The 26,482-nt window shown below is 41.3% G+C and overlaps 1 protein-coding gene across 1 annotated transcript in view; it reads right to left on the minus strand.

The window, feature by feature from the left end:
• The window catches only part of LOC140199657 (protein mono-ADP-ribosyltransferase PARP14-like), a 94,436-nt gene that overhangs the window by 56,835 nt on the left and 11,119 nt on the right, over nucleotides 1-26,482 (minus strand). The window contains 3 exon segments of the mRNA XM_072262102.1: nucleotides 12,065-12,325; nucleotides 18,200-18,239; nucleotides 18,328-18,467. Of these exon segments, the coding sequence (XP_072118203.1) occupies nucleotides 12,065-12,325; nucleotides 18,200-18,239; nucleotides 18,328-18,467 (441 nt within the window).

Here is a 26,482-nt window from a genome sequence, read left to right on the forward strand (position 1 = left end):
AAGTTGGGACAGAGTTAAAATAAGATTGAAAAGTGCACAGAATGTTCAAGTAACACCAGTTTGGAAGACTCCACATTAAGCAGGCTAATTGGTAGCAGGTGAGGTATCATGGCTGGGTATAAAAGTAGCGTCCATCAAAGGCTCAGCCTTTGCAAGCAAGGATGGGTCGTGACTCACCCCTCTGTGCCAAAATTCGTGAGAGAATTGTTAGTCAGTTCAAAAGGAACATTTCTCAACGCAAGATTGCAGAGAATTTAGGTCTTTCAACATCTACAGTACATAATATTGTGAAAAGATTCAGAGAATTCAGAGACATCTCAGTGCATAAAGGGCAAGGTCGGAAAAAATGGGCGTCGAGTTCTCCGTGCCAAAGATGAAAACGACCATCCAGATTGTTATCAGCGAAAGGTGCAAAAGCCAGCATCTGTGATGGTATGGGGGTGCATCAGTGCCCACGGCATGGGTGAGTTGCATGTATGTGAAGGTACCATTGACTCTGAGGCGTATATTAGGATTTTAGAGAGACATATGTTGCCATCAGGGTGACGTCTCTTCCCGGGACGTCCATGCCTATTTCAGCAGGACAATGCCAGACCACATTATGCACGGGCTACAACAGCATGGCTTTGGCGTGTGCTTGACTGGCCTGCTGCCAGTCCAGATCTATCTCCTATTGAAAATGCATGGCGCATCATGAAGAGGAGAATCAGACAACGGAGACCACGGACTGTTGAGCAGCTGAAGTCTTATATCAAGCAAGAATGGACAAAATTTCCAGTTGCAAATCTACTATAATTAGTATCCTCAGTTCCAAAACAATTAAAAAGTGTTATTAAAAGGAAAGGTGATGTAACACAATGGTAAACATGCCTCTGTCCCAACTTTTGTTGAGTGTGTTGCAGCCATCAAATTCTAAATTTGTGTATGTTTACAAAATACAATTAAGTTGGTCAGTAAAACTATTGAAAATCTTTTCCTTGTACTTTTGTCAGTTAAATAAAGGTTCACGTGAATTAACATATCACAGATTTTTGTTTTTATTGCATTTTGCAAAATATCCCAACTTTTCTGGAAATGGGGTTTGTACATACGCGTCCCCACTTAAGAGAATTCAGAGCTCAAAAGCAAGGGTGTTGCAGAATAAACTCATAAGGGCTCAAAATATCCATGGGATTTTTGTGACTGAGACCATGCATAAGATTTCTCTTCATGCTGACGATTTATTGCTTTATATATCTAATCCTGACGAATCTATTCCTGCCTTGCTAAAATTATTCAATGAATTTGGAGATTTTTCAGGATATAGAATAAATTTCAGTAAAAGTGAATTATTTCCTTTAAATTATTCTGTCTCTATATATGATAATACTCCTTTTAAAGTCATGGATATTTAGGTATTATATTTTTTAGTAATTATAAGGATCTTTATAAAGCCAACTTTGTTCCTTTAGTAGACTCAATGAAGTATTTACTTAGTAGATGGAGTCCACTTACATTTTCACTTGTTGGTCGTATTCATATAGTTAAAATGATGATTTTACCAAAATTTTTATATTTATTTCCGAATATCCCTGTATTTTTGACTAGGAAGTTTTTTGAACGGATTGATTCTATTATTTTATCTTTTATTTGGAATAATAAAAGACCAAGAATTAGTAAATGTCACTTACAAAAATTGTAAAAGGATGGAGGTCTTGCCTTGCCTAATCTAAGAATGTATTATTGGGCCGTTAATGTGCGATACATGTCCTTTTGGTTATATTGGGTTGCTAAGAATGATCGGCCAATTTGGGTAGATCTGGAACTGAAAGTTGTAAAACAGCTTTACTTAACCTCGTTATTGGGAGCTGCTGTCAGGAGATGGAGGGGGAGCAGGCAGAGAGAGCAGAGCACCCCTGTGGCCATTCCCATCAACAATAAGCATGCCGTTTTGGATACTGTTGGTGGGGATAACCTACCAGGAACAAGTTGCAGTGGTCCTGTCTCTGGCACTGAGGTTGGACCCTCAACTCAGAAGGGGAGGAGGGAAGAGAGGACAGCAGTAGTGATAGGGGATTCTATAGTCAGGGGGGCAGATAGGAGATTTTGTGGGGGAGATCGGGAGTCTCGGATGGTATGTTGCCTCCCTGGTGCCGGGGTCCGGGACATCTCAGAGCAGGTGCAGGTTATTCTCGAGAGGGAGGGCAAGAATCCAGATGTTGTGGTCCATGTAGGGATGAACGACGTGGGTAGGAAGAGTGAGGGGGTCCTGCGTAGTGAGTTCAGGGAGTTAGGTGCGAAGTTGAAGGGCAGGACCTCCAGGGTAACAATCTCAGGATTGCTGCCTGTGTCACGTGCGAGTGAGGCGAGGAACAGAAGGATTACACAGATCAATACGTGACTGAGAGGATGGTGCAGGAGGGAGGGCTTCAGGTTTTTAGATAATTGGGCTTTGTTCCAGGGAAGGTGGGATCTGTTCCAACGGGACGGTTTACACCTGAACTGGAGGGGTACTAACATTCTTGCAGGAAGGTTTGCTAGTGCTGCTTGGGGGGGTTTAAACTAAATTTGCAGGGTGCAGGGATCCAGAATGTGAGAGAGGATAGCGAGACGAAGTATAAAGGACAGGTGGGGACTACACGGTTCCAGAATATTAAGTGTGAAGTAGAGAAAGGTGAGGCGGAATGAGTGATAAGGAGGATACATGTGCAGAGGGATGGTCTGACGGAGCATGGAGTTAAATGTGCAGAAAGAATAAGTAAATTTAAGAAGGACAACAAAATTCAAGGTATAGCCCGGTGAGAGTTCGGGGAGCTGGGTTATGCACAACAGGCAGCGATTTAAACAGAGAGAGGAGAAATGGGTTAAAACTTCTATATCTGAATGCACGAAGTGTCAGAAATAAGGCGGATGAGCTTGAAGCTCAGGTGAGAATGGGTAACTATGATGTTGTTGGGATAACGGAGACATGGCTGCAGGGGGATCAGACCTGGGAATTGAATGTACAAGGGTATACGTGCTATCGAAGGGACAGAAAGGTGGGCAGAGGGGGTGGGGTGGCCCTGTTGGTGAGGAATGAGATTCAGTCCCTTGCAAGGGGGGACATAGAATCAGGAGAAGTAGAGTCAGTGTGGATAGAACTGAGGAACAGTAAGGGCAAAAAGACCCTAATAGGTGTTATCTACAGACCCCCAATCAGTAGCATGGATATTGGGTGCAAGTTGAATAGGGAGTTAACAATGGCATGTGGCAAAGGAAATGTCACAGTAGTTATGAGGGATTTCAACATGCAGGTGAACTGGGAAAATCAGGTTGGTACTGGACCCCAGGATAGGGAGTTTGTAGAGTGCCTACGGGATGCATTTTTGGAGCAGCTTGTACGAGAGCCGACCAGGGATAAGGCTATTCTGGATTTAGTGGTTGTGCAATGAACAGGATTAGATAAGTGATCTTGAAGTAAAGGAGCCATTAGGAGGTAGTGACCATAATATATAAGTTTTTATCTGCAAGTTGAGAGGGATAAGGGCAGATCAGAAGTGTCAGTATTGCAGTTGAACAAAGGAGATTATGAAGCCACGAGGGAGGAGCTGGCCAAAGTTGACTGGTCTGATATCCTAGCAGGAAAGACAGTGGAACAGCAATGGCAGGTATTCTTGGGAATAATGCACAAGGTGCAAAATCAGTTCATCCCCTGGAGAAGGAAAGATTCAAAGGGGGGAAAGTGGCCACAGTGGTTGACGAAGGAAGTCAGAGATAGCATAGCATTAAAAAAGAAGTATAACAGAGCTAAGGTGATTGGGAAGACGGATGATTGGGAAATTTTTAAGGAGCAACAGAACTTAACTAAAAAGGCAATACGGGGAGAAAAAATGAGGTATGAACGCAAGCTAGCTAGGAATATAAAGGAGGCTAGCAAAAGTTTTTTTAGGTATGTGAAGAGAAGGAAGATAGTTAAGAACAATGTTGGGCCCTTGAAGAATGAATTGGGAGAAATTGTTATGGGAAACAGAGAAATGGCAGAAGAATTTAATAAGTACTTTGGATCTGTCTTCACTAGGGAAGACACAAGCAATCTCCCAGATGTATGGATGGGCCAAGGACATAGGGTAACAGAGGAACTGAAACAGATTGACATTAGGAAGGAAATGGTGACGAGTAGACTGATGGGACTGAAGGCTAACAAATCCCCAGGTCCAGATGGTCTGAATCCTAGGGTACTAAAGGAGGTGGCTCTGGAAACTGCGGATGCATTGGTGATCATTTTCCAATGTTCCTTAGATTCAGGATCAGTTCCTGAGGATTGGCAAATGGCTAATGTTATCCCACTTTTTAAGAAAGGAGGGAGGGAGAAAACAGAGAACTATCGCCCTGTTAGCCTAACATCAGTAGTGGAGAAGATGCTAGAGTCCATTATTAAAGATGAAATAGCTGCATATCTTGATAGCAGTGATAGGATTGGGCCGAGCCAACATGGATTTACCAAGGGCAAATCATGCTTGACTAATCTATTGGAGTTTTTCGAGGATGTAACCAGGAAGATAGACGCAGGAGATTCAGTGGATGTGGTGTACCTTGACTTTCAGAAGGCATTTGATAAGGTACCACATAGGAGATTAGTGGGTAAAATCAGAGCTCATGGCATTGGGGGGAGGATATTGACATGGATAGAAAACTGGTTGGCAGATAGAAAGCAAAGGGTAGCAGTGAATGGGTGTTTCTTGGAATGGCAGGTGGGGTGCCACAGCTGTTTACGATTTACGTCAATGATTTAGAGGAAGGCATTGTGAATAACATCACCAAGTTTGCTGATGATACTAAGCTGGGTGGCAGTGTGACATGTGATGTGGATGTTAGGAGAATCCAAGGTGACTTGGATAGGCTGGGTGAGTGGGCAGAAACTTGGCAGATGGCGTTTAATGTGAATAAGTGTGAGGTTATTCACTTTGGGAGCAAGAACAGGAAGGCAGATTATTATCTGAACGGTGTGGAGTTAGGTAAGGGAGAAATACAAAGAGATCTAGGAGTACTTGTTCATCAGTCTCTGAAGGTGAATGAGCAAGTGCAGCAGGCAGTGAAGAAGGCTAATGGAATGTTGGCCTTTATTACAAAGGGAATTGAGTACAAGAGCAAGGAAATCTTTTTGCATTTGTACAGGGCCCTGGTGAGACCCCACCTGGAGTATTGTGTGCAGTTTTGGTCTCTAGGGTTAAGGAAGAACATCCTGGCTGTGGAGGAGGTGCAGCGTAGGTTCACTAGGTTAATTCCTGGGATGTCCAGACTGTCTTACGCAGAGAGGTTAGAGAGACTGGGCTTGTACACACTGAAATTAAGGAGATTGAGGTGGGATCTGATTGAGACATATAAGATTATTAAGGTATTGGACAATATAGAGGCAGGAAATATGTTCCAGATGCTGGGAGAGTCCAGTACCAGAGGGCATGGTTTAAGAATAAGGGGTAGGTCATTTAGGACAGAGTTGAGGAGGAACTTCTTCCCCCAGAGAGTTGTGGAGGTGTGGAACGCACTGCCTCAGAAGGCAGTGGAGGGCAATTCTCTGGATGCTTTCAAGAAGGAGCTAGATAGGTATCTTATGGATAGGGGAATCAAGGGTTATGGGGACAAGGCAGGAACCGGGTATTGATAGTAGATGATCAGCCATGATCTCAGAATGGCGGTGCAGGCTTGAAGGGCCGAATGGTCTACTTCTGCACCTATTGTCTATTGTCTACTGCTTTACCTATACGATTAGCTGAAGTTGCTAATTTAAACCTATATCCTGTGATTAAGTATTCTTTACAAATTTGGCTCCAGTTCTGCAATTTTTTTAATCTTAAAGAATTTAAACTTCATAGTTTAATTTATCAAAATTACTTTTTTTAAGCCTTCTTTGAGTAATCCAATTTTTTTACTTTGGAAAAATAAAGGTATTAATTCATTTTTGGATTTATTTAAAGATAAATTGATGTCTTTTGAACAATTAGTTGATAAATATTCTCTTTCATACTCACATTTTCTGCAATACCTTCAAGTTAGACATTTTTTACAAAAGTATTTAAGTAATTTTCCTTACATATTGGAGGATGACCTGTTAGATACTATTATGAGTATGAACACTTCAACCAAGGGTTCTATTGGAAGAATTTATAACTTACTATTACAATGGGATAAGCATCCTTTATCTAAGATTAAACAGGATTGGGAAAAGGAACTCAATTTGACTTTTATGATGGAGGATTGGATGTGGATCTTGAAGTTGGTTAACTCTTCTTCAATTTGTGCTAGCCATTCACTGATTGAATTTAAAATTGTACATCGTTATCATTTGATAAAGGAGAGACTTTCTAAAATATTTTCTAATGTTGATAGTTATTGTGATAGATGTAAAACTGAGATAGCTACACTGCATTGGAATAGTTCTGGAGTTCAGTTTTTTCAACAATTTCTAAAGCACTTAAAATTAATCTACAACCTAATAAATTAACTGTGCCTTTTTGGAATAATTCCTCAAAATATTCATGTTATTTCTGTGTCTGACCATCATGTTATTGCATTTGTTACATTGATAGCTAGGAGGCCCGTTTTGTTGAAGTGGAAGGATACATCAGCTCCCACTTTGTCACAATGGTTCTCTCAAGTGATGCTATGTCTTAGTTTGGAGAAAATTAGAAGTCGAACCTTTGAACCTGTATTTGATTTTGAGAAAAGATAGGGCTCATTTGCTCGTTATTATCATTTGAGCTAATTGATAGATTTTTTTTCCACGATCTAGTTGTAAATTTTTTAGTATATTTTCTTTTCTTGCTGGTGGTTTGATGTTTATTTTTAGAAGCTTTTTGTATGACGCATGGCTCCGGGGTTGTACACCTAATGGGTCCCCCCCCCCCCCCACTTTTTCTGCTTAGTAGGTTTTTTTTGTTATCCCAAATTTTTTTCTATCTTTAAGATAATGTCTTTTTTGAGACATTGTAACTGTTGTTACTTAACGTACTCCTGTTATTTCTTTTGTATAATATACCAATAAAAAGATTTGAAAAGAGAAGAAATTTTCAACAAGAGAAAAATTGAGATTTCACATTTGATTCCTTGATTACAGCCTCCGTGGAGTGATACAATTCACCTACTTGTTAAAAACAGAAATAAAAATCATCTAAATTAGCCTATTTACAATATATTAGATTAAAGCTCCTAATATTGCTTGTGAGAGGAGCTACTGACAAGAGCAAAGGGATGGGGATTCTTAGTGTGAAGCACATTTGCAAAAATAATTCAGAACTCTCCGATTCCCATGAAATTGGTTAAAATGCCAACTATTTGCAATGGTAAATTGGGAGGCAGATCATTCTGCATGAAACAGATAAATGGTTTGAGTGCAGTATTGTGGCTGTCCATCATGTCTGACAATGACAGGACCTTGTGCAGGAGAGTTTTTAAAGTGGAAAAGCCGTTGCTCTGGGCAGTTCCAATCTTTCAACCTCAGAAGTCCAGGTCCAGTGGTACAAACAAGCATCACAAACCGGGGTCCTCCTTGATTGCAGAGGATGTTCATGACGTCTTCTGTGCCTTGTCATGCCCTTTGCTTTCCACGGAGCGTTACAGTACAGCCTTCCTGGCCATAGGATCTCTCTATAGATCTCATTCGTCCAGTCGCCAGAGCTGACTTTGCATGCTGGGATAGGTACATCACTAACTCGCTGGTGTATGAGGCAGAAGACTACCCTGGAGCCCAGTGATAGGCCACTTTAGAAATGGTACCTTCGTTTCAGATCATTCCAGTGATAACACCGAGAGCAAAATAACTTCCTCGTCTCCAATCTGGCTGTAAGTGTGTTAATAAAAACACAATGAAGATACACAGGTGGAAAATGATGCTTGTTTGCAGGTCAGTAATATCACTACTGCTTTTAAGGCAGCAAGTCAAATCTCGTTGATTGCCAGTTAACTATATACCTCTATACCATCAAACAAAACTTCTCTGGACCAGGGTACAAAGCCATTTTCAGGACAGTGGCGACATGCGGCACATATGTAAGGGCATGGAGGACATCAACTACAGGACAATATCACCTGCCTGTGCTGGTGATGCCTCCCTCCCAGATGCACTGAACAACTTCTACATTCGTTTGAGGCAGAAAATCACACAGTGGTGAGGAAGACCACTCCTTCTCCCAGTGACTAGCTGGTGTCTTACCGTGGCCGATATGAGGAAAACTCTACACAGGGTCAACCCATGGAAGGCTGCTGGACCAGAGAATATTCCTGGCAGAGTGCTCAGAGGATGTGCAGACCAGCTGGCAGATGTTCTCACTGACATCTTCAACATCTCCCTGAGCAGCGCCATCGTTCCAACATGCTTCAAGGCCGCCACCATTGTCCCCGTGCTGAAGAAGTCTTCAGTGTCCTGCCTCATCGACTACCATCCCATTGCACTCACATCCATCATCATGAAGTGTTTCGAGAGGCTCGTCATGAGGCACATCAACACCATGCTGCCCCTCTCACTGGACCCCCTGCAGTTCGTGACTCATCCCACTCAACAGACGACGCCATTGCCATTACCTTCCACCTGGCCCTCACCAACCTGGACAAAAAAGACACATACGTTCAAATGCTGCTGATAGACTTCAGTTCAGCATTCAACACAATCATTCCTCAGCACTTGATTCGAAAGCTGAAACTGCTGGGCCTGAACACCTCCCTCCGCAACTGGATTCTAGACTTCCTGACTGGCAGACCTCAGTCATTTTGGATTGGGAGCAGCATCTCCAACACCATCACACTGAGCACGGGGGCCCCCCAGGGCTGTGTGCTCAGTCCACTGCTATTCATTCTGCTGACCCACGACTGTGCAGCAATATACAGCTCGAACCACGTCATCAAGTTCGTCGATCACATGGGTCTCATCTGTAAGAACGATGAGTCAGCATACAGAGAAGAGCTGCAGTGGCTAATGGACTGGTGCCGAGCCAACAACCTTCATCTGAATGTGAACAAAACAAAAGAGATGGTTGTTGATTTCAGGACAGCATGGAGCGACCACAATCCGCTGAAAATCGACGGCTCCGCTGTAGAAATTGCTAAGAGCACCAAATTTCTTGGTGTTCATCTGGTGGAGAACCTCAGCTGATCCGTCAACACCAGCCCCATAGCAAAGAAAGCCCAGCAGTATCTCTACTTTCTGCAAAGGCTGAAAAAAGTCCATCTTTCACCCCCCATCCAGACCACATTCTACAGAGGATACATCAAGAGTATCCTGAGCGACTGCATCACTGCCTGGTTCGGAAATTGTACCGTCTCAGATCGCAAGACCCTGCAGCGGATAGTGAGGTCAGCTGAGAAGATCATCGGGTTCTCTCTTCCCACCAATACACCACATGCTGCATCCGCAAAGCTAACAGCATTGTGAAGGACCCCACGCACCCCTCATACAAATTCTTCTCCCTCCTGCCATCTGGCAAAAGGTCCCGAGGCATTCTGGCTCTCGCGACCAGACTGTGCAACAGTTTCTTCCCCCAAGCCATCAGACTCCTCAATTCCCAGAGTCTAGTCTGACACCAACCTACACACACACACTCACACTCTCTCTCTCTCAACTGAATGCCACTCCACTCCTTTTGCTACTTCTGCTCATTTCTTCCTCAATTCCTGCTAAAACATTGTTTATATCGACATCATTTATGATTATGTTGTAATTTGTCCTTTACTATGCCTATTGTCTTATTTATTAATTATTGTACTGTCTTGCACTGTTTTGTGCATCTTATGTAGTCCCGTGTAGGCCTGAAGTCTAGTGTAGTTTTGTGTTGTTTCACGTAGCACCATGGTCCTGGAGGATCGTTGTTTCATTTTTACTGTATTCTGTACCAGCAGTTATGGTTGAAATGACAATAAAAGCAACTTGACTTGATAAAGCACTGCAGTACATAAATCACATAATGACATATGAAAGCAAGGATGAAATCTACAGATAGATTATACACAAATAAGCAAGCTAAAGTGCATAAATTAAATATTGTAAGGTACAGAACAGATTTACCAGTGACACTTTGAATGCAATTTGGCAGCGAGTTCAGAAGCCTAACAGCCTGAGGGAAGAAACTGTTTCCCATCCTGACCGTTCTTGTTTATAATGCATCGGAGTCTCCCGCCTGAGGGTAAAAAAGTCAACGAGAATGCTGGATGGATGGGTGGGATCCTTACGCAATGATCCGGATAAATGTCCCCGATGGATGGTGGGGAGACTCCATGATCCTCTCAGTCACTCTCTGAAGTAGCAACTTCTGGCCCGTTGCTCGGCTGCTCCCATAGCAAATGGCGATACAACTTGTCAGAGAATTATTTTCCCTCTTACTGTTCTATTGTTTTTTTAATGCGCGGATCACAGGAATACTTGGAATTAGTCCATTAGTTGCTATGTACATGTTGCCCTTGCATAAAATATAGGAGCAGAATTAGGCCATTTGGCCTGTTGAGTCTGCTTTGCCATTTCATCATGGCTGATCCAATTTTCCTCTCAATCCCAATCAATCCCAATCTCTGTTTACCATGAATCTCTGATGACTGTGGTTGGAGCCTTCTACAGAAATGAAATATTCTTCCTTCAAAGTTCGTACAACCTCTGGACTATCCAGAAAACAAAATAGTACAAGCTCTCGCTGCTGGCTCTCCAACAGGTTGGGTAAGAAAATATCCTTTGCGATAAAGAAGGAGCACACAGTCACTACTCAGATGGAGCCTGCTTCTGTAGTTGTGGTCTATACAGTTTGCAAACCTCATTAGAAAAGTGCAGGAGTCACATAAGTGATGTGTTACATGTAGATTGATTATCACTTCTCATTTCCATTGACATCCATAGAGTTACAGAAAAGTACAGAGCAGAAACAATCCTTTCAGCCCATCTAGTCTGAGCCAAACCATTTAAGCTGCCTACTCTCATTGACCTGCACTGGGTCCACAGCCCTCCATTTCTCTAGTATCCATGTACTTATCCAAACTTTGCTTAAAACATTGAAATCGAGTTTGCATCCACCACTTGTGCTGGCAGCTCGTTCCACATTCTCACGACCCTCCGAGAGAAGGAGCTCCCCTCACATTCTCCTTAAACTTATAAAGCATGTTATCTGCATAATAGCTTATAGAAGTGCACAATCCTCACTGAGCAATTCAGTTTTTCAATGTTTGGTAAATGATAACTTTATGCTACATACAAGAATATCTCAGACATTATCTGGCATTTAGATTAAAAACTCTTATATTGGTTCCATAAGGTTGTCACAGCCAGAGGAGTTAATGGGGAAAGCTCCCACTACCTATTAAATGCTCCCAATGGAAACGTCTCAGACAGCCTCTAACAACCACGTCCAGCTCCTGGCTTTCACGTGTGGCTTTGCTAATAAGCCTGGTGGAATTGTTTCTACTGATAGAAGGTAGAAAGACATGTTACTGGCACCCTAAAACCAGTTGCTTCAGGTAGATGAGGCTTGTCAGCTGTGGTTGGCAGCTCATCTTGGAGAAGGAGATCTCTGATCTCAAACCTCCGCAGTCTTGCAGCTAAACTCACTCATGGGGAAGGCTTCGGGAGAAAACCGAGGAAGAATCTGGACTTGGTGTTTCCAGGATAGTCTTACTTTGAGTTCAACGCTGACTGGCAACTCCTACAGTGCCGCTGGTCCCAAACTGTATTGGTCTCTGCAGTTCCTTTGGATTCATCAGCTGTGTGGAGAGGGCTACAGTTTGATCTCCATATTGTACTGGTCCAGCTTGTGTATCATGTAAATAGCTGGGATACAACATCCATGCTCGACCCTGACCAACACAGGGCCTCAGATAAAAGAGGAACTGAAGTTTCCTAACACGAAACTAAAAGACTGAGCAAGATAAAGGGCATTATGGTCCCTAGAAACAACTACCATGCAGGATCTACTGTATATCTGAATGATTAATGTGCTGACACCTGTTACACATTTCCATCTCTTATTACTTCTGTCATTATTTATGTCTAAAATAATAATTTACTTGCTGTATTTCAGTGGATGAACAAAGATACCTTAACACATTAAGCTACAAATTGATGAATTTTCACCCTTACCAATGTCAGTTTTGAAGGTGATGACAGCTGCGTCCATATCGGTTATTATTTCCAAACTGAATTCACCACGTGCTTCTTCCAAATTAGTCAAACTTACAACAAACAGAGATAAAAGTTCACTCGTAACATCTTTAGGAAGGTCATATAGCAGAACAGCCGAGGATTGTGAAAAAGTATTACTCCTTTTCGGATGAAAACTCTTCACCGTTAACTGAATATTCTCCACAAGATGGACCCTTTGTCTCAACACTGCTTGAGTATCTATAAAAGAACATCAACACTATAAACGTTAGTAAAATCCAGACGTTAACTCTCCCCACTCCCATCAGACCATGACTTACAAAGAAGAGTACTGCAAAGGGCAGGCCCTTTGGCCCACGATGTTGTGCCAACACTTTAAACTACTCATGCATCAGTCTGACCCTTCCCGCACACAGAGCCCTCCGTTTTCTTTCACACACATGCTGAGCTAGGAGTCTCTTTAATGTCCCTCATGGACTTGCCTCTGCCAACAACTTCAAAGTAAATGTTATTATCAAAGTACATACATGTCAGCATAAACAACCCAAAGATTCATTTTCTTGAGGACGTACTCGACAAATCTATAGAATAATAACTATAACAGAATCAATGAAAGACCAGCAAACTAGGGCATTCAACCAGAGTGCAGAAGACAACAAACTGTGTAAATGCAAAAAGAAGAAACATAATAATAATAATAATAATAATAAATAATTAAGCAATAAATATTGAGAACATGAGATGAAGAGTCCTTGAAAGGGAGTCCATTGGCTGTAGGAACATTTCAATGGTGGAGCAAGTGAAGTCATCTCCTTTGGTTCAGGAGCCTGATGGTTGAGGGACAGTGACTGCCCCAGAATCTGGTGAGAGTCCTGAGGCTCTTGTACCTTCGTCCTGATGGCAGCAGTGAGAAGAGAGCATGTCCTGGGTGGTGGGGTTCCCTGATGATGGACACTACCTTCCTGCAACAGCATTTCATGCTAAACCTCTAGCTTTCTCTAAAATTACATGCAAAATACCTGACAGTATAAATGCATTTGATTTATGTGTGTTGCGCTGTTAATGATATCTTCTATTGCTTTTCTGATATTGAGTAAACTACTTGGTAATTTACAAAGAACACTGAAGGAACTCAACAGGTTGGCCAGCATTCATGGAAATGAACAAAGAGTCTACGTTTCAGGCGGAGACCCCTTTTTCAGGGCTGGAAAGGAAGGGGAAACACACCAAAATATAAAAGGGGAAGGGGGGAGAGGAAGGAGGATGGCTAGAAGGTGATAGGTGAAGCCAAGTGGGTGTGAAAGGTAAAAGGCTGGAGAGGAAGGAATCTGATAGGAGAAGAGAGTGGACCATAGGAGAAAGGGAAGGAGGAGACTCAAGAGGCAGGTGAGAAGAGGTAAGAGGCCAGACTGAGGAAAAGAAGAGGGAAAGGGCAGTAACTAATTGTCTTGCTTTTTTGTTGCCAGGCCACACTTGGACAAATTTTCACTGACCTGGAAAATTTTGATAAGAGGCATGGCTTAAAATCTTCTGTACTGGGTCGCAAAAACAAAGGAGCTGGTTGTGGACTACAGGAGGAATGGAGACAGGCTGAGCCCTATTGACATCTATGGATCTGGGGTTGAGAGAATGAACAGCTTTAAGTTCTCACGTGGTCTGTACAAACCAGCTGTGTGGATAAAAAAAGAACCAGACGGTTGAAGAAGTTTCGTATGAGTTCCCAAATCCTAAGGACTTTCTACAGGGGTACAACTGCCTGGAACTGCACTTCCCTCAATAGCAAGACTCTGCAGAGAATGGTGTGGATAGCCCAGCGCATCTATAGATGTGAATTTCCCACTATTCAGAACATCTACAAAGACAGATGTGTAAAAAGGGCCCGAAGGATCATTGGAGACCCGAGTCACCCCAACCACAAACTGTTCCAGCTGCTAACATCCGGGAAACAGTACCACTACATAAAAGCCAAGACCAACAGGCTCTGGGACATCTTCTTCCACCACGTACGTGAAGGATGTAAGAAATAAAGTCAATTCAATTCAAATTCAAGCTCAGATCCCATACTCTATTTAAATCATTTCTTTACAGTACAAAAAGACATTCAACCAATAGACTTGACTCATTAAGCAATCTTAGTTGTTCCTTGGCTGTAACCAGCTCTCTCATCAATTTCTTTATGAAATTAATCAAACTGACTGAAGTGATCCTTAGCAGGAATACGAGGTGGGTGAATCATTCACTTGGAAATTCATGCTGAATATGCTGGAGCTGCATCAGGTTTGAGCAAAGGGGTCACAAACTGGATTACACCAACACCAAGGATGGCAATGTGTTTAAAGCCTTCTTTAAAACGCAAGCAAGATCAGCAATTTCCTTTGTGAGAAACCACATGTCTGCTACTTTTCAAACTGTATGTTCAAATATACAGTATCAGGCAGACTGAACTAATTTTTCTTTTGTCCAAAATATCTGGGTAAAGCCTTTCAGAGAAGAAGACCATAATTCCTAGGAGCAGAATCAGGCCATTCAGCTCGAGTCTGCTCTGCCTCCCACCATGGTTTTTTTATTGTCCTTCTCATCTCCATTCTTCTGCCTTTTCCCCATAACCTCCAACAACTTGATTAATCAATAATTTATCAACCTCTGCCCTAAATATATCCACTGACTTGGCCTGCACAGCCATCTGTGACAAAGAATTCCAGATTTACCATCATGTTTAAAGAAAATTTTCCTTCTCTCTGTCCCAGATGAACTTCCCTCAATTCTGAGGTTATGCCCTCTGGTCCTAGATTCCCCATTATAAAAAAATTCTCTCCACATCCACTCTATTCAGACTTTCAATGTTCAATAGGTTTCAATGAGATTCCCTCTCATTCTTCTAAACTCCATCAAGTAAAGCCCCAAAGTCATCAAACGCTCCTCATACGTTAACACTTTCATTCCTGGGGTCATTCCTGTGAATTTCCTTTGGACCCCCTGATGCACTATCAATTACTCCAAAGGACTGGAAGTAGAGTAAATACTGAAAGGCTTTTATTAACAGTAAATGGACCAACGTCCATGCTGAGTATCTGTCCTGGACTGAGGGAGAAGCAGTGACACAATCGCCTTTATTCAGGGGTCTGTGGGAGGAGCCACAGGAGCAGTCAGCAGAGGGGTGTGTCCAGGCATGTCCAGACAAGTAACCCAGTTAAAGTAAAAGTAAAGACATCCGTTGGTCTTGCGAGACCATGGATCTGTGCCTGGAAAGTCTTCACTCTCCAGAGCGCAGGCCTGGGCAAGGTTGTATGGAAGACCAGCAGTTGCCCATGCTGCAAGTCTCCCCTCTCCATGACAGCAATGTTGTCCAAGGGAAGGGCATTAGGACCCATACAGCTTGGCACCAGTGTCGTCGCAGAGCAATGTGTGATTAAGTGCCTTGCTCAAGGACACAACACACTGCCTCAGCTGGGGCTCGAACTCACGACCTTCACGTCGCTAGTCTAATGCCTTAACCACTTGGCCATGCGCCCACCAGTTACAACCTATATATATGGTTTACCACACGCTCTCCAATGCCAGCACAACTTTTCTTAGATAAAGGGCCCAGGGCTGCTCACAGTTCTCTAAGTACTGTCCGAGCCGTGCCTTATAAAGCCACAGCATTACATCCTTGCTTTTATATTCTAGTCCTCTTGAAATGAATGCTAATATTGCATTTCCTCACCACCACCTCAACCAGGAAGTTAACGTTTAGGGAGTCCTGCACACGGACTCCCAAGTCCCTGTGCACCTCTCTTTTTTGAATTTTCTACCCAGTTACAAAATAGTCCACAACTTTATTTCTAAATTTTACTTTAATATCTAGGTTTATAAATTTTAAATTGTATATATAAATCATTAAAATCAGATTAATTCTAAACAGAGACAATGAAATGAAATAAATGGGCAGTAAGTAAATTTTACCCTATCATTGGAACCACTATCAAGGAAACAGCCGTTCAGTTTTTGACCAACTTCAGTTTTAATTGCAATCTCCCACGTTACTGTCCAGATTTTCTATCTACTTGATAGGATTGGTCATATTCAAAACATGTTCAATTTGCTGAAGGGTGCTAAAGATCTGTAGAAAGCCGAAGTTGCACTAGAGTATTGATGCAATCTTCCAATATCCCCTAAACTGAAGAACCCTGAGGGATTGCTGGAGAGGGTTTCAGGACTTAGGATTGTTTTAGGATGGAAGAGAGGTTCAAGACTTATGGTTCCCATCAGTAAGAAGATGGAGATTTGGGGTAATTGGATTAAGATGGACACCCAGAGTGTTAAGGGTATCGGGGAGCAGTGATACCCTTTTTTGTGATCACATAGAAGGAGTTTGGCTCAGAGAAGGAAAATTAGATTTGCCAAAGAAATCAGACTGATGACTGGGAAAGGCCAGACCAATCCTCTGGAAAGGGGCATCCAGAGAATATCAGCAGTGAGGTTGGAAGCATTGTGTAAAAGGCAAATATTAAAAATAGGAGAAAAATGGACTTTTTTCTCATGGTAGCCGATTGTTACACATTTTAACTAACTCCAAACCCAGTATCATATGAATTCATTCAAATCAGACTTTTAGATGCATAGCCAAGATATTTTAATTTGATTAACTCTGAAATACTTACTTCTGCCTTCTGCCTCAGTCACTCAATTCGACCTAGAAAAGTGGAACACAGAAATACACCTATCTAGTCCATGCCTAAACCAGTTAAGATGCCTACTCCTATCGATCTGCAGAGGGGCCATAGCCCTCCATAACCCTATCATCCATTATCTACCCAAACTTCGCTTAAACATTGAAATCGAGTTCACATCCATACTCTCACAACCCTCTGAGTGAAGAAGTTTTCCCTCATGTTCCCCTTAAACTTCTCACCTTCGACCCTTAACACATGACCTCTAGCTGTAGTCGCACCCAAGCTCTGCGGCAAAAGCCTGCTTGCATTTACCCTATCAAAAGAGGAGAAGGAGAAGATGGCGGCGTGACGCAGCTTGCACCGCCACGCCGGTGAATGACATCTGTAATCTGCCAAGTAGGGTGCTGTGCACAATCCTGATTTGATGGAGACCGATGTGAGAGAACAGAGGAACATCTGGAGAAACTTCTGAAATGCCTTTTTCCCTGCCGCTGTTACTGTGTGATCAAGAATCTCTGGAGGGGAAGGCCCCGAGTCCTCAGCTTTGCTTGTTGCTCGGTGGCCGGCGGCCAGGACGGAGTTGAAGCGCTTGGCAGAGATAGTGCTCGGTGCTCGGTGTCGAAGGGCTGGTCGGAGACTCGAAGTTTTTGGATTGACTCAGTGTCAGCTATGGTCGGGTGCTTCCAATGCATCGACAGTTGTCGGTGCCTGGAGGTTTATGGCAGAGGGAGTTTCTCCCTTCTGCTGCCTGCTATTGGGGACTATCGGTAGTCGATCGGAACTTTGAGACTTATTTTTACCATTTCCATGGTCTGCTCTTTATCAAATTATGGTATTGTTTTGCACTGCTGTAACTATATGTTATAATTATGTGGTCTTGTCAGTGTTAGTCTTTGCTTTTTCCTGTTTTTTTTGTGATATCACTCAAGAGGAACATTGTATCATTTCTTAATGCATGCATGCATTTCTAAATGACAATAAACAAGGACTGAGTGTCCTCATAATCTAATCTAATCTAAAAACTCCTCATAATTTTGTATACCTCTATCAAATCTCCTCTCAATATTCGAAAATCTAAGAAATAAAGTCTGAACCTATTCAATCTTGCCTTATAATCCTGGCAACATCCTTGTAATTTTTCTCCATTTACTTTCAACCTTGTTTATGTCCTTCCTCTAGGCTGGTGACCAGAACTGCACGCAGTACTCAAATAGGCCTCACCAACATCTTATACAACTTCAACATAACATCCCATCTTTTGTACTCAGTACTTTGATTTATGAAGGTCAATGTGTCCAAAGCACATTCTAACTACTTTAGATGCGGGGTGTCAAGTCAACATATAAACATCATTCTGTTGTTAAACCCTTGTTTTATAAGCCCCTGTTATATCAAAATTTGTCAGTATCCTCACTTTCAGAGAATCAATTCTGTAACATTTTAAAAGAAGCACAAGTACCTTTTCCTGGAGTGGGTCGGTTTCCTCTGCAAACCACAATCTGTGAAAGCATAAGAATAATGTCAAAATTGAAAAAAATCATAATATTGCTTTATGATGACAATTTACACAATGTACAGAAAACCTACATTTTGTTCTGGAGTCTGTGTTGCTCCTGCCTCATCCTTGCCCACAGCTGTCTCAGATGGTAGTCTGACAGTAAGATTAATAATCCCTTTCTTTTGCAGATCAATCTGGTGAGTTTTCTTCTCCAATACAAGGGACCTTACTAAAGAAATTATTAGAAGCAATTAAAGATACTAAATTTTGCTTTAAGTCACCATGTGTTTCAAACAAATAACTGAATATTTTGGACTGTTTCACTGAACAGTAAAAATTTATGTGCTTATTTTCTTCAAAGTCAAATGCTGTATGTCAGCACATTATTCTGCCAATGTTCAGTAAAAGGAAGTCACATTGTACAAATTAGCTTAGGTTTAACAGCAATATTGTCTGAAAAGTTGTACATACATTCACCAGTTTCCATGAAGTGAGAATGTAACTATATAATAATAATTCAATGCAACTATATAATATATATAACTAGATAATTCAAAAGAAGAAATGGCAGCTGCAGTAACATGCACAAAAAGCTGGAGGAACTCAGCAGGTCGGGTAGATCTATGGAAATGAATAAACAGTCAATGTTTTGGGCCGGGACCTTTCTTCAGGACTGAAAGGGAAAGGGCTGAAGCCAGAATAAGAGGGTGCGGGGAGGTGAAGGAGGCAAGCTAGAAGGTCAGAGGTGAAGCTAGGTTGGTGGGAAAGGTCAAGGGCTGGAGAAGAAGGAATCTGACAGGAGTGGAGAGAGGTCTGTAGGAGAAAGGGGAGGAAGAGGGGACCCAGAGGAAGTGATAGGCAGGAGAAAAAAGGTAACAGGCTAGAGTGGGGAATAGAGGAAGAGGAGAGAGGGAAAATTTTTTTAAAAACTAGAAGGAGAAATTGATATTTACACCATCAGGTTGGAGACTACCCAGACGGAATATGAGGTATTGCTCCTCCACCCTGAGGGTGGCCTCATCTTGCCACAAGAGGAGGCCATAGGTTGACATGTCATGTTCAGTTTTGGTTACCCCACTAATAAAATATGTTAGTAAACTGGAAAAAGTGCAGAAAAGATTTACAAGACTGTTGCCAGGACTTGAAAACTTAGTGAAAAGGAGAGTTTGGACAGGTTAGGATTTCATTGCTTGGAGTTTAGGACACTGACAGCGATCATAATTATGGAAAACTACAGCATACAAACAAGCCTTTTGGCCCACCTCGTCCATGCTGAACTATTAATCTACCTAGTCCCATCGACCTGCACCTGGACCACAGCCCTCCATGTCCCATCTCAACTATGTACCTATCCAAATTTCTCCCAAGTGTTGAAATCAAACCTGCATCCACCACTTCCGCTGGCAGCTCGTTCCACACACTACCCTCTGAGTGAAGAAACTCCCCTCATGTTCCCTGTGAACATTCCACCTTTTACCCTTAACCCACGACATCTAGTTCTAATCTCACCCATCCCAAGTGGAAAAAGCCTGCTTGCATTTACCCAAGCCATACCCTTCATAATTTTCTAAATTTCTATCAAATCTCCCCTAAATCTTGTACACTTCAAGGAATAAATTACTAAACTGTTTAATCTTTCCTTATAACTCATGTCCTCAAGACCTGGCGACATCCTTGGTAATTTTCTCTATACTCGTTCAACCCAGTTGACACCTTTCCTGTAGGTATGTGACCAGAACTGCACACGATGCTCCAAATCAGGCCTCACCAACGTGGTATACAACTTCAACACAACATCCCAAATTCTGTACTCAATACTTTGATTTACGAAGGCCAATGTGCCAAAGGCTTTTTTTATGACCAAATCTACCCATGATACACTTCCAAGGAAGTACGGATCTGTATTCCCAGATCCCACTGTTCTACCACACTCCTCAGTGCCTTACCGGTCCTACCTTAGCTTGTCCTCCCAAAGTGCAACACCTCACAAATGCCTGCACTAAATTCCATATGGCATTTATCCAGCTGGTCCAGATTCCACTGCAAGCTTTTATAGTCTTCCTCACTGTCCACTACACCCCCAATACAAGGTGATCTTACAGGTGTATAAAATCATGAAGGACATAAATTGGGTAAATCCACTCAGACATTTTCCCAGTACTGAGGCAGTATCGATAACAGCTTTTAAAACACAATTGGACAGGTACATCCTTCAAGAGGACCACAACCTTATCATGGTTTGGAGACCTGCGTTCCTTTGACTCCTGGTAGGGTCACCCATGCCAAACATATCAAAGAGTAGAAGCCAGACCTCCAGGTTTGGGGGTTCAGCTCAGGGCTTGACCGAAACCCCTCTGGTCAAGATGACGCCAGTGCACAATTCTCTGGGTGACATCTTCCAGATGGTCAGTTATTTCACTTTTTCTATGCCTATTACTTACCCTTTTTATCTTCATTGTATTTCGGAAACTGTTGGAGATGGTGACTTACAGTTTGGAGTTCAATTGAGTGATTTCGTGTTCAGCTGTCCCCAAGAAAATTCCAGCAGAGGACTGCAAGTACGAGTTGTCCCAAGCAGGAGATGAAAGAAGGGAATGCAGGGCCATGATTGACTCCATTTCTTGCTGCTCGAAGCATTGAGGAAGATTGAAACCGAGGCGAATGCGGAGGGGGCCAGGTCAACAGTCACTATTCACACGTCAGGCTGAAAGCTGTGAGGCCGCGGGTTGCTGGTCGCTCCCCGCTGAAGGACTGAATTCAAACAGTTGCTCTTCTCGAAGCTGACAGAGGATGTATTCAGAGTTCCGAGACATATCTGATTATCGGTGTGGACTGTGGTCTCCTTCAGGTTTTCTGTTGTCTTTCTTGCTGCTGATTGACAGGTGGGCAATATGCTACATTTTGGGGCGATACAGAGGTTGGATGTTTGATGTTACTGTTGGTTTTTTTGCATGGGGGGTGCTTGGGGTTAGGAGTTTGATGTCTTAGCTGCTGTGTCTGGATGGGTGATCTGGTAGTCTTTGTGTGAAGGAGGGGATTGGAGTTTGTGAGTTTTGTTTCTTTTTTGTACAGTGGGGGGTAGAGGAGATGCCTTTTCTTTCATCGACTTTGAGGTTTTTTCTGTATTTCATGACTATTATTATATGGAGAGGAAATCTCAGAGTTGTATTCTGTGTACATATTTTGATAATAACAAAAATGAACCTTTGAACAACCCTGACAGGTAAAACAAAATTGTTACAGAAACAGCAATGAAGAATCTCCCTACATCAGTGTGTGACAGTATTCCTGAGTCTCCACCTGGGACAGGTGTGACTGACAGTAGTGAAAACTGAGAGGAAGCTACTGACATGATGAAGGAAGCCCTGGACACCATCAGAGATGGAGGACCTTCATTGCTGCCCTAAACACCAGTGGCGTAACAGGCAGTAAGTAAGTAAGGACAGGTACATGGATTGGAAAGTTTTCAAAAGTTATGTGCAAAATGCTGGTACCTAGGACTTGTTTGGTTGGGGTATCTTGTTTGGCATGGAGGAGCATTTTCCATGCTGTGAAATTGCATGACTCTATTAAATGCATTTTATTAAAGTATTGTGCAATGGACTGATCAGAAATTTTGAAATCTATGGATGAATGCCAGCTTAATATACAAATGTATAACTGATTAAAAAACTAAAAGCAGTGAGCAGTGAAGTTAACCCTAATTGTCCCCATTTGATGATACAACCTCTATCACAAAATTCTAACTTCTTTTTACAGCTGTGCAAACCTACCATTGTGCTGAGCAGAAAATGCTTGTTACCTGAAAACTGTTTAGCACTTTAAATGTAATATGCACATCAAACTAACAAAAACCACAACTCACACACAAGTAAACAATATCAGGCAGTAAAAAAATACTGACAGTCATAAATGGCAAAAGTAAAATGTTTTGACTAGATGGCATTGGCCTTCAGTTCCTGGCTACCGACTTCCATTCTGTTTATTGTTACAACTTGTAACGGTGTTGTAACCTGAAACATTGACAATGTAAATATATTAAAGCTCTAAAATGTTTCTTTTCCAATACTTTTATTGATATTATATAAATTACATGAATACAAATACAAAATTCATAAGGATACAAGTAAATAATATGAATTACATTGCATTTAAATCACAGTAATATGATCACAGTATCCCATATTCCAAATCAATCATGTATAAAAAAAGATTGAATTATGAAATGAAACAGAATAAAATAATTGCACTTTATTTGAAAAAAATCTACCCCCACTACCAAAATGAGCTGGTTGGTTAAAAAAAAAGGAAAAGGAAGAATATCTTACCATATGATATTATAATAATAATGGCTCAGATCCATATTTTATTAACAGTCCAAAGATCGTGAAAATAATTCAGAAAGGGCCCCCATAACATTAGAAAATCATGTTTCGAATCAGAAATTGAACAACAAATCTTCTCTAGATCAAAGCACAACCTAACGTCAGATAGCCATTGAACATGAGTGGGCGCGGCGGCCTCCTTCCACTTCAGCAAGATCACCCTCCTGGCCATAAGAGACATAAAGGCCAATACCCGCAAATTAGATGGCTTCAATATTGTAGCACTATCCTCAACAATACCAAACAAGGCAGTCAAAGGATTGGGCTTAAAGCTGACATTGAAAAGTGCAGAAAAAGTTTGAAATACGTTTTTCCAGAATTTTTCAAGGCTCGGACATGTCCAAAACATATGAATTAGTGTGGCCACTCCATTAGTACATCTATCACAGTAAGAGGAAATATCTGTGTAGAAACGGGAAGCTTGTCTTTAGACATTTAAACTCTATGTACCACTTTGAATTGTAATAAAGAATGACGAGCACATAATGATGAAGAATTAATCAATTTTAAAATAATCTTTCAGCTCTCATCAAATATGAAAATCTGTAAATCTTTTTCCCAATCTCCTTTAATTTTATCTAAAGAGGCCTTTTTCAGTCCCAACAGTAGACCATAAATGTAAGATATTGAACCGTTATCAAAGGGTTTCAGATTAAAAATTGTATCTATTATATTCTTATCTGGACTTGTAGGAAATGTTAAGTAATTGAGATCTTAAAAAATCTCTAATCTGTAAGTATCGAAAAAAGTGAGTGTTGGAAAGGTTAAATTTTGTTAAAAGTTGCACAAGAGAGATTCTGTCCATCAAACAAATCCTGAAATTGTTTAATACCCAATCTATCCCATTCTTTAAAAGAGAAGTCAATTAAAGATGGTTTAAAAAAACAATTAGAAAATATGGGACTTGAGAGGGAGAATCTCAATAAACCAAAATGTTTTCTAAACTGTAACCAAAGCCTTATAAAGCTCTGCAGAGAATCCATCAGGTCCTGGGGATTTTCCAGAATGCAATTCTCAAAAAGCCTGAGCAATTTGAGGGGAGGAGAAGATGTCGGCGTGACGCAGCATGCGCAGCCGCTCCGGAATTATATCGTATTTGTAAGTAGGATGATATGCACAATCCTGATTTGATAGAGACAGATGTAAGAAGCATGGAGGAACATCTGGAGAAACTTCTGAAAGGCCCACTTCGCTGCCGCTGCTACTGTGCGATCGAGAATCTCCGGAGGGGAAGGCCCCAAATCCTCGGCTTTGCCTATTGCCTGTTGCCGGGGCCGGGGTCAAAGCGCTCAGCAGAGATGGTGCTCAGTGCTCAGTGTCGGAGGGCCGGTCGGAGGCTCGAAGTTTTTGGATGGACTCAAGAGTCGGCTGTTGTTGGATGCTTCCAGGGTGCTGCATCGGCAAGTTTGCGGTGCTGGAAGCTCATGGCAGGGAGAGTTTCTCCCTTCTACCATCTGCGTGAGATTATGGGACATTCGAGAGACTTCGAGACTTTTTTTTACTGTGCCCATGGTCTGTTCTTATCACATTACAGTATTGCTTTGCACTGTTGTAACTATATCTTATAATTATGTGGTTTTTGTCAGTTTTTTTTAGTCTTGGTTTGTCTTGTGTTTCTGTGATATCATTCTGGAGGAACATTGTATCATTTCTTAATGCATGCATTACTAAATGACAATAGAAGAGGACTGCGTGTCCTCATAATCTAATCTAATCTAATTTCCTCCTGGGAAATGGGTTGATCCAATTGCCTACGATCATCTAACGAAAGATTAGGAATATTTAATTGATCTAAAAAATTATTCATTGCAATATTATCATTAACAGAGTCAGAACTATAGAATTTAGAATAAAATTCCCTAAAATTGTCATTAATTTCAAGGTGGTCAGTTGTCATGTCCCCATTAATTTTACGTATTTCTTTAATTTGCCACTTGGCTGTAAACGGCTTCAATTGATTAGCCAGTAGCTTACCAGTTTTATCTCCGTGAATATGAAATTGACTTCTATCTTTTAAAAGTTGGCTTTCAATTGGATACGTTAAAAGAAGATCATATTTAGTTTTAGTTTCAATATGTCTCTTATATGTTTCAGGATCAGGTTCCGAAGCATATTAATGGTCCATTTGTTTTAACTGATTGGCTAGTTTATTTCTCTCTTGATTAGCTTTTTTAATAATGTTTGCAGTATAAAAAATAAATTGACCCCAGATGTATGCTTTAAAAGTATCCCATATAATAAGACTAGACGTCTCTTCCAATGTATTTTCTTCAAAAAAAGAGTAATTTGATTCTCCATAAATTTTAAAAAGTCCTCATCGGATAACAGAGTTAAATTAAATCGCCAAAATCTACTCATAGGGATAGGACCAGGAAGATTTAAAGATAGAAGTACAGGAGAGTGGTCAGAAATAGCAATCTCTTTATATTCGATCGATCGAACTAATGGAATTATTTGACTATCAATAAAAAAAAACAAATCCTGTTATAAGAACGATGAACATGAGAGAAAAAAGAATACTCCCTGTCCGTCGGATGGAGAAAACGCCAAGCATCAACTATTCCACATTTAGTTAGAAAGAACTGGATAAACAAAGCTGATATTATTAAGTGTGGCTGGTTTAATAGATGAGCGATCTAATACTGGATCTAACCAGCAGTTAAAATCTCCTCCCATCACAAGAGAGTAAGTACACAAATCTGGCAAAAATGAAAATGGACATTCAAAAAATCCTGGATCATCTACGTTGGGGGAATATACATTAGCAAAAACAATCAATTTACTGTCTAAGCTCCCTGATATAGTAACAAATCGACCATTAGGGTCCGAAACAACTTTATGCTGAACAAAGGAAACTGTATTAACAACAAAAATCGAAACTCCACGTGATTTTGCATTAAACGAAGCATTGAATTGCATAGCCTTCCACCGAGTAAAAAAAACATAAGCTATCACAGCTGCGTATGTGCATTTCTTGTACGAAAAAAAAGGGTGCTTTTAATTTTTTAATATAAGCAAACACTTCATTCCTTTTGATGGGGTGATTCAAGCCATTTCACATTCAAACTAAAGAAGTTAATATCTCAAACCATTTTAAATACCAATCAATATGTAATTAGAAGATCTGGCCATAAGTTGTTAAAACTAGAAAGCAAACCATAAGGCAGGGGTAGGCAACCTACAGTCCGCGGGCCAGATCCGGCCCGTGAGCAAATATTGGGATACTATGCTTATCTGGCCCGCGAGCGATTTTTCCTTATTCTGAGTGCTTCACGCGACCACACTGATGGACATGCATGGCGTCTTGTTACACTGGCCCCAGGTTCCGTTTTGTTCCAAACCAAACACTGGTATACAGAAATGACGGGAAGGCAGACTACCTTATTAATATGTATTAGATACTCTCCGCACACGCACAAGTTTTCAGATGGGATCGTTCAAATTTGTAAACAGAAACAGCATCACTGTGTTTTAACAAGAAATCCACGCTAAATATCCAGATATTTACATGTGCTATGATACTTGTTGAATAACTTGCATTTCAAAATAAAATCAAAGAAATAAATTCCAATGGCAATGAATGCAAAATGCAGGAAGGTTGACACTGAGTGCCGAAATTTCCAAGACACTTGGACACTAGATTACTTCTTCATCGAGCAAGCTGGGAAACCAGTTTGTCTCATTTGCCTAGAAAATGTTGCTGTGAAGAAGGTGGCAAATATCAGGTGACATTATGAGACCCACCACAGTGAAAATTTTAACAAGTTTACTGGGCAAGCAAGGAAAGATGAAGTTGAGCGAATGAAGGCTAGTTTTGGAAAACAAACATCATTTTTTGCCAAGAAAAGCAGTGAAAATG

The sequence above is a fragment of the Mobula birostris genome, chromosome 6, assembly GCF_030028105.1.
Source record: "Mobula birostris isolate sMobBir1 chromosome 6, sMobBir1.hap1, whole genome shotgun sequence".
Lineage (NCBI taxonomy): Eukaryota > Metazoa > Chordata > Chondrichthyes > Myliobatiformes > Myliobatidae > Mobula > Mobula birostris.